At 50.9% G+C, this 15,575-nt stretch overlaps 5 protein-coding genes across 5 annotated transcripts; 3 read left to right on the plus strand and 2 right to left on the minus strand.

Moving 5' to 3' along the window:
• Window positions 1–579: 579 nt before the first annotated feature.
• Window positions 580–1,257, plus strand: COQ9 (uncharacterized protein; the record flags this gene model as incomplete). The annotated part of the gene is made up of 1 exon (XM_043279175.1): window positions 580–1,257. The coding sequence occupies one exon, from the start codon at window positions 580–582 to the stop codon at window positions 1,255–1,257; it is 678 nt and encodes a 225-aa protein (XP_043131549.1).
• A 319-nt stretch (window positions 1,258–1,576) lies between these two features.
• ACHE_10430A (uncharacterized protein) lies at window positions 1,577–2,911 on the minus strand (the record flags this gene model as incomplete). Its single annotated transcript, XM_043279187.1, has 1 exon — window positions 1,577–2,911. The coding sequence occupies one exon, from the start codon at window positions 2,909–2,911 to the stop codon at window positions 1,577–1,579; it is 1,335 nt and encodes a 444-aa protein (XP_043131550.1).
• Window positions 2,912–3,272: 361 nt separating this feature from the next.
• ACHE_10431S (WD domain protein) lies at window positions 3,273–4,982 on the plus strand (the record flags this gene model as incomplete). Its single annotated transcript, XM_043279198.1, has 3 exons — window positions 3,273–3,828; window positions 3,880–4,708; window positions 4,763–4,982. The coding sequence occupies 3 exons, from the start codon at window positions 3,273–3,275 to the stop codon at window positions 4,980–4,982; spliced, it is 1,605 nt and encodes a 534-aa protein (XP_043131551.1).
• A 591-nt stretch (window positions 4,983–5,573) lies between these two features.
• On the minus strand, window positions 5,574–9,452 carry ACHE_10432A (GTPase-activating protein BUD2; the record flags this gene model as incomplete). The annotated part of the gene is made up of 2 exons (XM_043279209.1): window positions 5,574–6,547; window positions 6,605–9,452. The coding sequence occupies 2 exons, from the start codon at window positions 9,450–9,452 to the stop codon at window positions 5,574–5,576; spliced, it is 3,822 nt and encodes a 1,273-aa protein (XP_043131552.1).
• Window positions 9,453–12,213: 2,761 nt separating this feature from the next.
• atgI (autophagy protein ATG9) lies at window positions 12,214–15,137 on the plus strand (the record flags this gene model as incomplete). The annotated part of the gene is made up of 2 exons (XM_043279220.1): window positions 12,214–12,962; window positions 13,025–15,137. 2 exons carry the CDS (start codon window positions 12,214–12,216, stop codon window positions 15,135–15,137), a joined length of 2,862 nt encoding a protein of 953 aa, XP_043131553.1.
• Window positions 15,138–15,575: the final 438 nt, after the last annotated feature.

Here is a 15,575-nt window from a genome sequence, read left to right on the forward strand (position 1 = left end):
TAAGTCGTAGGAAGATGGTTGGCTGTCTCTACTCTATTCTACCCAATCGTTGATAAATGAGAAAAGAGAAAAGAAGTAGTGAGTGGAAAGAAGAAAATGAGGGAAAAACAACGACGCGACAAGACACCCACGGGCATGCGCTCTAAACCACGCACGGTTGGGGGAGGCGGGAGCTGGTAGCTGTACTCTGTAGGGTAGCTAGAAATGCCAAGTTCAGAAGACAACAACAGGCCTAAAAGAAAGGGAAAAGAGCTTGAAAATCGTAGGGAAAAGACAGGAAACAGTCACTGATTGCGCTTATCTGATTGGTCATATCAGTTGAATGTGTGCCTGAGGCAGTAACAGCCTGAGGCAGTAACAGTGTCAAACAAACAACCATCGTTTGTATTCACCAGAGACAGAATTGAAATCCAATAGCAATTATTCTCAAAATAAGCACCGTATGCCCTGAGTAGTGCCAAACAACACCATCGCTTGTGTACATTCAACTCTGGCCTTGGCTCCGCTCCGGCCAAATTCTACCTCCGGACTCACCATCACCACCACTACCACCTACTACACGCAACTCATACAACGACAATGGCGCAACCATTCCTACTCTCCCTTCCCCGTCGGGGACTTACACCCTCCCCCCGTCTCAGCCTCACCTCCCCATCCAGAACCATCGCCTCGTGCTCCCGCTTCACTCCGACAAGACCGCAACACCACTACCAACCACACCAACCACAACAACCACAACTTCTCCAAAGAAACTACCACTCCGAAAACCATCCCTCCACACCCCCACAAGAAAACGAATACTCCAACTCCCAACTCACCATCCTCTCCGCCGCACTCGCCCATGTTCCCCGCCACGGCTTCTCCCGCGATGCTCTGATCCTAGGCGCGCGCGACTCCGGATTCCTCGATGTCTCGGTGCAACTCTTACCGCGCGGAGAATTTGATCTTGTGCTGTTTTGGTTAGCGAGTAGGCGGGGGTTGTTGAGAGATGTTGCCGAGAAGTTGAAGGGGAAGGAGATGGGGGTGGAGAAGAAGGTGAGGTGTCTGGTTATGGAGAGGTTGAGGATGAATGAAATGGTTAAGACGGAGTGGCAGGGTGTAAGTTCTTGTCCATCATTCTCATATAATAAATCGGTTATCGGTTGTGGGGAGGTGGTGCTAACTGATATATTATGTAGGCGCTGGCACTTATGTCCCTCGCTGGAAATATCCCCCTCTCCCTCTCCGAACTTCACGCCCTCTCGTCTGATATCTTGAACCTTTCCGGTGATACCTCTGTCGATGCCTCGTGGTACACGAAGCGAATGTCCTTGGCCGCCATCTACGCCAGCGCAGAGGTCTACATGACCCGCGATCAAAGCCCGAACCTTGCCGAGACGGAGGAGTTTGTTAGCCGGCGCTTCGAGGACAATGCTGCGATTGGCGAGAAGTTGAGCAGTGCTAAGCAGTGTCTTGGCTTTATGGGATCTACTGCTGTTGGGTTGGGGAGGAGTTGGGGTCTGAAGATTTAACTATGTCCAAGTTGTATTGATATGGAGATGTGTATATTACAGATTTATGATAGCTTTTTACATATTTATACAGAGCGCCTCTTCTGTACACGCGCTTCCAACCGACTCACCCATCCCTCCGGTCCAAGCAAGTCCCTAACTGCCCGCCGATTTGGCGCCATATCCCACCACGGCTCTCGAGTCCGGACCTTACCCCCCTCTTCAACTTGGCGACGACGATACCAATGCTCTTTAAGGTCCCGATCCCGCTGGCGCAAGATTTCCTTTAGAATATGGCATGTTCTTTCGTTTGCATCCACACCGATCACTTCCATCTCCTGTAATAGCGAAGTCACCCCGGCCAGATCATTCATACCCTGCCAGTAGAAGGTGATCAACTCGTTGTACAGACCCGTAGACGTACCCAGGACTGCAGACGCACGGCCATGCGATTTAATCGTTGACCGGAATTGGCCAATGAGTTGCGACTTGGGGTAGTGCTGGTTTAGCAGACGGAAAGCAACGAGAAGCATCTTAGGGTACAGCGAAACCACGACCGGCTCAACAGGAACCGACGGCGGAATCTCCAAAGTCGGCTGCTCCTGCTCTTGCTGAGAGTGTCGCTTCCTCTGCCCAGAAACAGTATTCGGTCCAATATGCTCCAACATCGAGAAGATGCGCGCCTTGCAAACATCCCAGATCCCAATATCCCCCTTATCATCACTAACCGCCTCCCTCAGCATATTCTCAATCTTCTTTGCTTCCCTCTTCACGATAATCCTAACCGCCCGCTGCATGGGAACCTGCTTCCCCTCCTCACCCAGTATCGCAGAGATATCAACCACCGTCTCTCCACCTTCGCCAAGGGTCATCTCAGCCCACATTTCATCCTCCTCATCGCCTTCCTCTTCTGCATGGACCGAGCGACGTCGTAGCTGTCTCCGTTCACCACCGCGCTTATCCTTCCCCCGCACTTCCGCGAGCACCGATTCGAAAATCTCAGAGAGCTGGGACATCTCGTCACCGCGGCTATTACCACTCTCGGGTTTCTTCTTTAGGCCCTGGGATGCTGCGAATGCGGGATATGGCTCTGATTTTTGGAGCTCTCCTAGCAACTCTCCGAAAGCCTTCCTCTCGCTGCGGGTCATTGCGACCTTTCGCTTTTTCGATGCGTCCCGGCTCGAGGATAGTCGTGATGCTGCATGTTTTTGGAGGAAGGATGGCCGTGGTGCTCGTTCGGTACTCGTAGTCGTCGATGAGGGCGAGGTGCTGGAGGGGTTTGAGGTCTCCTCGTCCAGGCCGTCAGCTGTCGTGGAGTATGACGTGCGGAGAGTCGGAGCTGCAAGGGTGCGTGTTTGGTAGAGGAATGGGGTAATTGAACTGTGCCGGGCTGCTAGCAGCCATTTGCGCGAGGTGGCCATGTTGTTTAACGAAACCTGGCCTTGTGTAGGCGTAGTCGTTGTATTTGTTTGGATTGTGAGCTAGTGGAAAAAATTTCGGGAGGTTGAATGACCGCCGACATTGTCAGGACTCAACCAGGACAAACTGACACCAGCATAGAAGATCATAGAAGGGAAGTCAAAGCCAGACTTTACCATAGAAATTCCAAAGATACACTATCTAGTACTATCTACTACTTCCATTCACCTTTGTAGAACAACGGCTTAATGATTCACGTGACACCGCGACGGCGTGCACGCGTTTCTCCCGCGACCAAAATGCGACTCAATTGACACCGTCACTCACAGTAGTACAGGAAAAGCCCCAACAAGGACCGCCAAAATGCCCGCCGAAGAACTCTCCGAGTTCGAAAAGCAACGCCTAGCCAACATCGCCGAACGCGACCAACTCCTCAAAAAACTGAAACAAGAAGCCCAATCCTCCGGCCTCGCCCTCCCACCACCACCACGCCCAACAGCCAAAAAGCCACCGACAGACTCTTCCAGACCGAAAAAGAAGCCCGCACCCAGAAAACCAGTCGCCCAAGATGACCCTGCCCCGCGTCGTGTATCCTCCCGCCTGCGCGGAATCGCCGCAGACAGCGAAGTCGCGAAGCGCAAGGCGGACGAGCAGCAGGAGGCGTTGATGGAGGCGGAGCGGGCGAAGAAGGTGCGTAAGTCGGATGCGTTTTCGTTTAATGAGATGGTTGTTTCGGGGCAGAAGCTTAGCCTTGGTGGGGAAGGGTTGATTGGGGTGGATGTTGTGACGAAGGGGGTTGCGAAGCCGTATGAGCGGACGTTTGGGGATGAGGATATCAAGATGACGACGGATGAGGATTTGAAGGCGTTGAGGGAGGAGATGAGTGGGTTGCAGTTGTGGGAGGCTTGGGAGCCGAATCGTATGCTTTCTTGTCCCGATATACCCATATGCGCAAGCTAATGATGTGCAGGCATCAAGTTAACTCCCGAGCGAATCTACACGATGACCTTCCACCCCTCAGAAACAAAGCCATTGATCTTCGCAGGAGACAAAATGGGTCACCTTGGTGTCCTCGACGCATCCCAGGAAAAGCCCGTCTCCGTCAAAAACGAAGACGACGAGGACGCAGAAGATGACCCAGACCCTATCCTGACAACTCTCAAACCACACACCCGCACCATCAGCTCCATGACCATTCATCCTGCCAAACCAACTCACCTCTACACGGCAAGCTACGACAGCTCCATTCGCGAAATGGACCTGGAAAAGACCACATCTGTTGAGAAATACGCCCCGACATCCCTAGCAGACGACCTCCCTCTCTCCGGCATCGACATGGCCCCCGACGACCCTAACACTGTCTACTGGACCTCCCTCGAAGGCGCCTTTGGTCGACATGACATGCGCGCGCCTCCGCCCTCATCAACAGAGGTCGTGGAGTCATGGCAGCTGTCTGAGAAGAAAATTGGAGGATTCTCGCTCTATCCAACGCACCCACATTACTTCGCCACGGCGAGTTTAGATCGGACAATGAAGCTATGGGACCTCAGGAAGCTCTCGCGCGATGAACCCGTCCCTGTCGGTGAACATGTCAGCCGATTGTCTGTTTCGCATGCAGCGTTCAATTCTGCAGGTCAGGTTGCTACCTCATCGTATGATGATAGTCTTAAGATCTACGACCTGGCAGCGCAGGGCATTAACACCTGGCCAGAAGGCCATGGCAAGACCCTTTCAGACGAGCAAATGAAACCAGATACTGTCGTTCGTCATAACTGCCAGACTGGTCGTTGGGTTACTATGTATGTCCCCTACTAACACTACTTAGCCCTACCCTCTTTTCTAACAGTATGCAGTCTCCGCCCTCAATGGCAACAAAACCCGCAATCCCCTATCCAGCGTTTCTGCATCGGAAATATGAACCGCTTCGTCGACGTCTACAGTTCCTCGGGTGACCAGCTCGCCCAGCTGGATGGCGAGGGCATCACTGCCGTCCCGGCTGTGTCTGTCTTCCACCCAAGCAAGAACTGGATTGTTGGAGGGACGGCGAGTGGGAAGGTTTGTTTGTGGATGTAATGATTTTGTTTTCTTTTGAGTTGGGTCTATTTACTATCTTTATTGTTAAGTTATATTGGACGCGAGTTATATGGAAAATGTAGGAAGGATGCTTGTATAATCTAGCAGCTCCCAGGGGAGACCGAATTTAAATTCTTGGAACATCTTTTTATCTTCCCAAAACAGCAACCAGTATTCAGGGCAGGGTATCAACACCATGGAAAATGCTTTCCCGCAATAATCAAAAAAGAGAAGAGAAGAGAAAGATACACAAAAGGCAAACGAAAAGACATCAAATCATAAACACATTGTTTGCGACAGCAGGTGACAGACAGGCAGGCAAGAAATCGAGGGAGGATATACAACAGAAAACGGTCCACAAAAAAAAAAAAAAAACTGTCTTGTTATACAGAACTGTCCGCTGGAAAATATGTACCGATTAGGAAGAAAAACGCATGCCACCCTTTGCTTTCAGTGAAGAAATAAAACGAAGAAACAAGAAACGAAAAAGTCATGGCACCGTATATATCGATCATGACCGTGAAATAGCGAACTCCTGTACAGAAATTATATAAGATTCCCCCCCCCCCCCCCCACAAGAAAAAGAGGTTATTAAGATTCATTTCGGACTTCCTCGCGAGGCTGGTGTTGGGAGTGATCCCGCTCTTTGGCTTTGCGCCGCGGAAATTCAAAGAGACCCCGGTATCTGCCCGATGACTCTCTGGAGACGCTGGACCGACGGCCGCTCCTGGTAGTGATCTCCGGGGAGTCAAGGGAAAAGGTAGATGAGTTTTTAGAGCTTGAAGCACTGTCCCGCGCCTCAGACCAACGGGGAATGGTAAATGGCACTCGGGATGCATCCCAGGTTGCGGATGAGGAGCTGGGAGGGGTTTCATCGTCCACCTGCTGCTGTTGCTGTTCATAATCGGTCGACCGACGTGGAAGATAAGGGCGCGCGAAGTATCCGATTGAATTCCGGTGGTTATTCGTGACGGTTGCGGAAGAAGCCAGGGCCGAGTCGGCCGCTGGAGTGGCCGGCATGCTCGAGTTGGCGTCGTCGTAAAAGGTCGCACTACGTTCCATCAACTCTACCAATTCTTCCCATTTGACCACGAGGTTGCCATTAGGCCGTTCTGCTTCCTCGGCCCTGTCCAAGCATTCCCTGGTTCGTTGGTGAAGACGTATTGCTGTTTCGTGGAAGTTTTGGAGCACAGGGTCAATTTCCTCTAATTCAGCCAATCGGGGCGGCGCGACTTCAAGCCAAATCCTAACCAGGTTGGAGAAGCTCCGGGCATGATCGAGCAAGAAAGGGAGACTAGGGAAGCCTTCGCGTGAGGTAGGAGGCAATCGGCCAAGAATTTGGATCGGGGTCGCGTAGGACGGGGTAACAATCGGAGCCGGGCGGTCAGCGGGTATTGCGCAGATCGAATCCACGAACTCTTTAAACTCAACACGATTGCTGATCAAGAAACGGTTCATCGGCTCCATCCATGGTTCTTTGCTGCCAAACGTAGTCATGTTGGCCAGGCCTTGCAAAGCCTTAGCAATCAAAGTCAATGTACGCTGGGCACGAGGACGAGGGTGATCTGTGATCCTTTATTAGCAGTGACCCTCATACCGAAAAGACGAATGCATTGACATACCCTTGAGCAAGCCAAACAGCTTAGGATTTAGAATGGCAGGACAAAAGAACCGCAGAAAGAGAAAGCCGGAGACACTGCTGTACGTGACCGATCGAAGGAAATCACCATAACGGTCCTCCGCACAGGCTCTGATATGCCGGAATATGAGCCTGAGCTCAGGTGGGCACCGCGAAGCAGAACTAGCAATGGCTTTCCAGACGCCCGTCGTAAGAGATATCAAATGATTCCAATTCCGTTCGAGATCATCAGACCGGTGGACACGAGATGGGTCAACCTCACACTCAGGATTCTCTTCATCGATGCTGCGTAGCCGATCTCCAATCGTCTCATCTAGGTAGTCCTTCCCAAGCCGCCGCATATGAAAATCGAGCGCCTTCGTTAGAATCGAGTTCCCGCGGAAGAGTAGATTGGCTTCCACTGTAGCAGTCCTTCCGAGATCCCGGACCAGGAATTCTCTTTCCTGGTTAGATTCCCTGGCATCATTAGATTGGATGCGTGTGGTGTACCGCAAGCGATTGACGGTTGATTCTTTATGAACCCCATCAATCTCGTCCTCCACTAGCGCCGAAATCCATTCCACCGCCTGGCCTGACACCTGAAAGATGTTGAGAAGTGTTTCGGACAGCTGGTTCAATTCCGATGATATGATCTGCGCCATATTGACTGTGAGACCATTGGTAAACGAGTGAAGGAGTTCTGACATCTGCTCATACTCTTGAGACATGAGCACGACAGTCTCCTCCATCCGAGCTCGCATCAGCATCTCGCCTACTGGCTGGTCTTTGTCGTCCAGAATTGGCCACCATTTCTCTGTTTCCACGCCTGGCTCCAAGTCATCTAGCCGCAGTTCCACCCTTCCATAGGTTAGATCGTGCGCGCAAACCTCAACATCATCCAAGGGTATCGTGCTGATATCGCGGCTTTGGCTTATCAAATATGTCCCATGAGCGATGAGAGTCCAATCTTTCTGGGCTGGATTAAGCGTCTTGACTAGAAGGGAGGCTTGGGACAGCACCGGGGGAAGGTCGTGAAAAATGAAATCCTCTCTCCAGAATGGATTGGCGGTGCGGTACTTGACGGCGGTTTTGGCCCGAATCTCGCCGTCCAGCGTGACTTCGGTATAATAATCGCCCTCAGCGGACCTGACGGTGGTCGAGTGCCCATGTGACCTAGATTGTTTTCGGCCCTTTTGGGGCGTGTCTTCTCTCGTCCGGAACAGCTTGGCTTCTGTAACCTTGACCGTGAGGCTTCGCTCAATGCGAAACATGTCCGCCGTAGACGCCGTAGCTGCCGGTGGTGTTGGCGCTGGTTGGAGGTTGACAGGCCTTAGATCGTCCTCTAAGGATGACTCAGGGCCATAGAGCTCAGGAACAGTAAAAGCCCGCAGAAGAACAAACCAAACTTCAAAGAGCACCCGACTCTCCAAGGAGAGATAGATCGGACGGATCTGGGATGGATCAATATTCGCATGCGCCGCATATTGGGGGTAAATGGCAATGCAAAATTCATCCTCGAGAACCGACGCGTTGAGTTGTTGTACAGCACAGCGGGACAATTGAGAGAGTTGGACAGAATTTAGGAGCGACACATCCGACTCAGTGAACAGTTTGAAATGGCCATTCTCCTGCAGCGTACAACTGACCCTCTGCCAGGAGGACTTTAAAGTCCGTTGCTGCCGGGACGACGAGATCTGGCGACTCGAAGCAGGTCGTGCTCCCGACGCGGTTGGCTTGTCCCAGAGAAGCATCTTCCCAACCTTAATGATAGCCGCATCCTTTTGCACGGTGCCTTCAGAATTGCGCCGATGGCGGTCGGGATAACGGCGTTCCCCTATTGTTACCGGCTGGGGCTTGGTCATCTTGTTCCGCACACCCCTTGGCCGAATGGGCTGCCAACAAAGCAATGCGGCGAGCCATGAATCAAATGTTTCGCTGACATGAGGTCGCAGTTGAACTCCCAGGCCCGACGTAAAAGTGGACACAGTTAGATAATTGTTTTGGAAGTCCGGATCGTACAGGGTCCGCACCCGACAGCCACGTAAATCGGGAATCAAGGTCTTCGTCAATGCGGGTTCTCCTTTAGCCTGGTAGATTAGGTATACCAAACTCCCTGTAGCCACGTTGATGGCGCATACTCCAGATGTCCATGCGGTCTGATTGGAAGTTCGGAAGGAGAGGACGCCATGCATGCGTCCACTGGTAGTCTTCATGAGGTGTAGGATCTTTGCAGAATCGGAATTGGAGATTGGGGAGGTTAATGATGATGCATTAAGAGAATTCAAGCCAGTGAGCACACCAGGCGGCCTACCCGGCCGTGGCCGCTCGCCGAAAGAACTGGGTGAATATGTGGCGGGGGAGCTCATGGTGCTGGGTTGCTCGTCTGGAGTCCTGACCTGAGAGCCGGAGGTGTGAAAAGATCCAAAGCGGCGCCAAGGGAGCATTGTATTATTTGAGGGCACTTCCGTCCGCTCCTCGTTGGTCGTCGTTGTCCGTGATCGTATGCGGCCGTTCATGGCATTGGACGCTTCAGCTTCATCCCCTACCGAGTGAGGGTATTGATGTTCTCGGCGGTCACCATCAACGGTTCTGACTCTGTGTGTCGCGCGAGGAGAAGGAACACTGCTACCTGGGACGTAATCGGCATCGGGCAAGGGAAATTGCTTGTCAGTGTCAGATTCCGGCGTTACGGCGCGGATGCCTGTGCCCTTGAAGCTTTCGGGATGATAAACCATGCCACGGCGGTCTTTCGAGGATGACTTCTTGCTGGAACGCCGTTCAACGGCGTGACTATATATCCCTCCTTGGTGAGTCGAGCTCCGTTTTGTCCCATGTTGATTTTCCGATTCCATCTTGTCTGGTTTGAAATGACGAAAAAGGAAAAAAAGAGAGAAAGGTGGAGCGGAGAGAGCCCTTGTTATCTTCTATGCACACAACCTAGGTAGCGGTAGTCGAAAAGACTCGCTATGGAAGGTCGCACAAAATGCAAAGTGCCGCAACACAGTGCCTTTTAATCTCCTCTCAGCCTCTTGTTGGGCTTGTATGTGCGTATGCGTCTCGCGCCTGCTCACTCTCACTTTTTTCGCTTCTCTTTTCTTTTTCTCCCTTTCCTGGTCACCCGACTCGTTGGGAAGAATGTTACCCTGCAGCCCGTTTACACCAAGGTTATATTGCGCAACCTTCCTCGAACAATTGGAGTCCCCTGTCGATCCAGTGAGAAACTGGCTGAACGCATGGAGTCCGGAAAGAGAAAGAGAGAGGAGAATCGGATTGCACGTCAATTTTCGGCGCGTCGCAAGAAAGGTAGTGACCGGAAGTAGTTGAGGACGGACGCGATCCACGAATGGTCGGTCAATTCAGGACGACGATTATCGATCGAAAGGTAGGTCTAACGGGAGGCAAAAGAAAAACGCACGCGGCGCTAGAGGGTATCACAAGAGTCCAACAATCCTCCAACAGCCAGTCGACCGGAAAAGTGTTGATGCTAGAAAACCATTGTCTATGATGTTAGCCTCAGGCAGGGAGAGGGGGGTGGAAGTCGTGATAGTAGCCCGGAATACGAATCAGGGAGGTGGAGGGAAAATGACGGAGAGGAGCACAGAATTAGATACAGGGAGGAAGAATATACAGAAAGGAGAGGAAAAAAGTAAGTGAGGAACAGCGAGGGAGTTGTTGTTGGGGGGGGGGGGGGGGGGGGGAAGGAAGTAAGAGAGAGAGCGGAAGTGAGAGAAGACGAAGAACGGGTTTCCACGCAGCCAAGCGAGAGGATCTGAACGGGCGTCCAGGAGGCCGGCCGGCCGAACAATGGGGGAAGGGGGTGGGAAATGACAGACAGCAAGAGAAAGAAACCCACCGGCATCAGTTTATTATTTATTTTTCTTATTCTCTATTCCATATTTTCTTTTCTTACCGTTGGGATTCAACCCGAGTAGAGCAATTTGTAAAGCACTGTGTGTGGTGAAGAGAGGGAAGATATGGACGACGTTGTTTCCTGTCTGACCAGCTGGCGGAATATTAAGCGAGAGAAAAAAAGGAAGAATATCACTACCGTAGAGGAATCCAGATACTGAAAAGAGAATCAAATGATAGCAATGGAGAATTGCTCTATTCTTCACGCTAGGTACTATGTGTGATCTTCTCCCCGAACGGGTAATACCCCCAACCAAGAAAGAACACAATTCATCTGTCTACGGGAATTTGGTTGATACGGGGAGGATTGGACCATTCAAATTGTGGAATTGAATCAATTGGATTGTGGGATTGTGATAAGACCACCTTTGCCACAGGAACAGGTCCTTTCAATAATGAAAAAATTCTCCGTCCATCTAAACTACTGACTGGGTTGCGCACCGGCAAACTCTCGGGGGATGTGCGCTCGACAGGTCTGCTTATGCTTAGTCCATGATGTCGATACGAGATAATCATGACGAAGAAATCACAGTTAATGATGATAATCTTCGACGGTTCGTTCCACCAAACGATGTTCCATGGCTCTGGATATGAGTGTTTCCAGTACTCTAATCATACTTATCTGTTCTCTTGTTGTCCACATACGGAGTACCAATTCAGAAATCACCGAGAGTGGGACGGATAATCATTCATGTTGCTTTTTTCTTTTTTTTTTTTCGCTTAATATGGACGAGAGGTTTGAGCAGAAACAGTTTAGCAGCTACGTATGCAGTTAATCTCACGGACAAATGGATCGAACTGTGGTTCTCAATTATAGCCATAGCGACTACTCGAGTAGGCGTAGTCCGAAGTAGACTGATGTGGACAAGAACATGGTGTCTCTATCTCTCTCACTTTTTTCTATGAAGTCATCATATTAGTCCTGTTATAGCCCACCATTCGGTTCCTGTATATCCTACGTACTAGATATGTACACAATGAAATCCTCCGCATAAATAGATTGGTTATTGATAGATTGATATGGCCAGTATATTAATTGCATCCTGGGCTTCTGGAAGAAAGCGGAGGCTGCACATAGGTATGTATCTTTTGTAACGTACCATGACTGTATTAATGTATTCGGCTATCCCCAAACAAGGAAACACCCCGCACGTTGATCCCTTGGCACTCCACCCAATGAGGTCCACTGACTTGAATTGGCGCGCTTCTCCTGACAGCGCAATCTGACCAACATCCCACCTGGCCTGACTCGTGTCGTCACAGATCACGTTGCCACGCGTATCGTAATTTACGCTATGACATTTATTACGGTCAGCATAACGCCTGTCACCTGACTGAAGTCATGTGATATACACCTGAGGCGCCAAATTCCGTCATGCGATCGTCCGCTTATCACGAGTACACTGGCACTCTTTGACACTGAAGCTAGTTGTTTCATTGCAGTCAAGCACATCCCCTTGTCTGCTCGTTGCTTGTCTTTCTGTCTTTTCTGTCTTTGGCTGTACTTGACCGTCTCTTTCTCTAGCTTCTAGCTGACTCTGCTTCCCTGAAATACAGGTTGTCGTCACCAGATTGACGCAGTTGTCACTTATCTAGCTCTGGCGCAGGTCCATGAAGAGGCGGCAACACCATGCGTTGATACCCTAGAATTTATATACAATACCCACGATTCCTCCTTATCACTCTCAGTAAACTTCTTGCAAGATGATGAAATCCAATATTCTCTCACGGATCCTCCCTCCCGCGGGCTCTCCATCGGTTTACGAAGCGATCCAAGAACAAGACGCCGATTCGAATGCATCAGACGTGGAGGAGCGTGCGGGCCTAGCCTGGGATGAAAAACGGGGAGGAGACCATTATAATGATCAGGAGCTGGAGGAGGCCATTGCCGATGCACAGGGCAGTGTTTTGTCAAGCCCGAGCAACAGTACTACGGCGTTTCTGGCCCAAGACCGTTCATCCAGGGAAGGCAAGGGCAAGGGCAAAGCTACATCTCGTCACCGGAAACCGAGTCGACCGCGATGGGCTCAAGATGGACCACCGGAGTACGATGCCGACGATGCGGATGAAGATGTTCCTGCTTCGCTTTTGGTAGAAGGAAACCACGATGATGATGAGCTGAGGTCCAGACTGCCTCCACCTCCGCGTTCTTACCCACATCATCCATCCCCGGACCCTGGTCCTTCATCACGCAGCAACAGATCTCGATGGGAGACAAACAGGGCAGCTATGGAACAGGGAACACGTGATGGCCCCCAACGTCAAAGGGAACCCCCGGCAGCAAGGTGGTCGATTGGGCAGCATCCGAATCTTGCTTTTGTCGACCCCAAAGAAAAGGCTATGTGGAGATGGGCAAATGTCGAGAACTTGGATAATTTCTTGGAGGATGTCTATGCATACTCTCAGGGGAATGGGATTTGGTCCATTTCTCTAGGACGGGTTATAGGCCTTCTGTATGTCCCATATGACCTCCGCCGATATTTCTTTCATTAACAAACTGCTTTCTCTCGCTTAGGAATTTTGCGTTCATTGTCGGGTTCAGCACGTTTCTCACAAACTGCATCGACTACTCCAACGTCCGAGGAAGTAGAACACTGGATGATATCCTCATCAAACGATGCACGACCAATATGTCAACCACTTCGACATTTCTCCTCTGGGTGCTCACTTTTTTCTGGATAGAACGAGCATTCCGGTATCTGCTGGATCTCCGGAGACTCAAACACATGCATGACTTTTACTATTACCTTCTGGGGATATCCGATGCCGAAATCCAAACAATCTCGTGGCAAGAAATTGTCAGCCGGTTAATGGCCTTGAGGGACGCAAATCCTGCTACGGCTCGTGTGTCCAGTCAACATCGTAAGCTGATGGGAAGTCAGTCCAAACAACGGATGGATGCCCACGATATAGCCAATCGGCTGATGCGCAAAGAGAATTATCTGATTGCTCTAGTGAATAAGGACATCCTAGATCTCAGTCTACCTGTACCTTTCGTTCGGAATCGGCAGCTGTTCTCAAAAGTTTTGGAATGGAATATCTATCTCTGCATCATGGACTATCTTTTCAACGAACAGGGTCAAATTAGGACGCTATTTTTGAGGGACACCCATCGCAAGGCTCTGGCAGAAGGCCTGCGTCGGCGTTTTGTCGTGATTGGTATACTAAATATCTTTGTGGCGCCATTCCTGGTCGTCTATTACCTCATGCACCATTTCTTCCGCTATTTTAACGAATACAAGAAGAATCCTTCTCAGATTGGTTCCCGCCAGTATACCCCCCTAGCGGAATGGAAATTTCGTGAGTTCAACGAACTTGATCATCTGTTCCAGAGTCGGACCAATATATCCTATCCCTATGCCAGCCGATACATTGACCAGTTTCCGAAAGACAAAACGGTGCAGCTCGCCGGATTCGTGGCATTCATTTCCGGTGCAATCACGTCCGTGCTGGCTGTTGCGTCGCTAGTGGACCCCGAGTTATTCCTAGGGTTTGAACTCACGAACGACCGCACCGTGCTATTCTATTTGGGTGTTTTTGGTTCCGTCTGGGCTGTTGCGCGAGGCCTAGCCCCGGAAGAAAATGATGTTTTCGATCCAGAGTATGCCCTTCTTGAGGTAATTCGGTATACTCATTATTTCCCTAGTCATTGGAAAGGACGACTGCACAGTGACGAGGTCCGAAAAGAGTTTGCGATGCTGTACCAGATGCGCATTATAATTTTCCTCGAGGAGGTTCTGAGCATTATTTTCACACCGTTTATTCTATGGTTCAGTCTGCCCAAGTGCAGCGAACGAATCATTGACTTCTTCCGAGAATTCACCGTGCACGTGGACGGGCTGGGGTATCTGTGCTCCTTTGCTGTCTTCGACTTCAAGAAAGGCACCAACGAGATTACCCAGGGCCCAGCAGGTCGTCAACGGAACGCTCATGATCCGTCCAGGCAGGACCCACGCGCGGATTACTTCTCCACCAAAGACGGCAAGATGCTTGCGTCTTACTATGGCTTTTTAGATAACTACGGCGCAAATCCTCGGCCATCCGGCAGGCGACCGTTCCATCCACCACCAGCCTTCCCGACGCTCGGGTCACCATCTGGCATCGACTTGGGACAGTACCCCTATCCGCGGTCGGGCCCAGCAGCTGGTGCACCGGGGAGTACGATGATCGGCCAGATGTCGACCGCAGGACCTCGATTTGGGGCTCCAGGCGCGATGGATCACTTATCGCCAGCCCCATCGATGCTGTTGGATCCACACCATCAACCATCCACAATGAATCGCACTAGTGCTCACCCGATCTATCGGGCTTCACGCGCGGTCCCAAGGGTTGCTGGACCGATTGAACATGGAGACGAACCCCCGTCCATTACTACTAACGCCCGCCGTCTGGTACCGCAGCTACCCGCACACACCACCACGGCATCGAGTGGCGGCATTGGAGAGAGCGAAAGCAACTTAGGGGACTCCTGGCGTATGAACCTAATGGGCAGTGGCGAGGGTGAGGAGGAAGGCGAGGAGGGCGAGAATGTGGATCGCATCGTCGAAGGCCCAGGTGTCCTGGGCTTGATTCAACAATTCCAGAAGGCGAATAATGATGGCCGAGGACGGACGACAGTTGGCATCTAATTTTTTTTTTACTTCTTCCCCCTTACGTTTTATATCTGGTATGACATGCTGCTGCCACGACTGGGCTTATACGACAGTTACGGATTTGTTTTGGGAGTTATCATCTTTTGGAAGCACGGAGTATACGGATGGCGATTTTACAGTCTGCTGCACGTACACTTTGGACTTATTGGGCTCCTATAATATCTTCTGGTTATCTTTATTTGAGTATTACTTTGGAGTAGATGGGACATGGTAGCTAGAAAATCAATGCAATTCCGGATCCCCCGAGTTTACCGAGTACAGATTGGAAACACAACTAGCAATTGCAGATATAATGGCCTATCCATGTAATATGAGCAGCATTTATATCCCGTCTGACGTGGGAGATTTGTTTGTTGGGTTGCGGTCAGTAATTGCCCTGCCGTCATCTCTGGTATAGAGCCTGTGACTGCACAA

Source organism: Aspergillus chevalieri, chromosome 1 (assembly GCF_016861735.1).
Source record: "Aspergillus chevalieri M1 DNA, chromosome 1, nearly complete sequence".
Taxonomy (NCBI): Eukaryota; Fungi; Ascomycota; class Eurotiomycetes; order Eurotiales; family Aspergillaceae; genus Aspergillus; species Aspergillus chevalieri.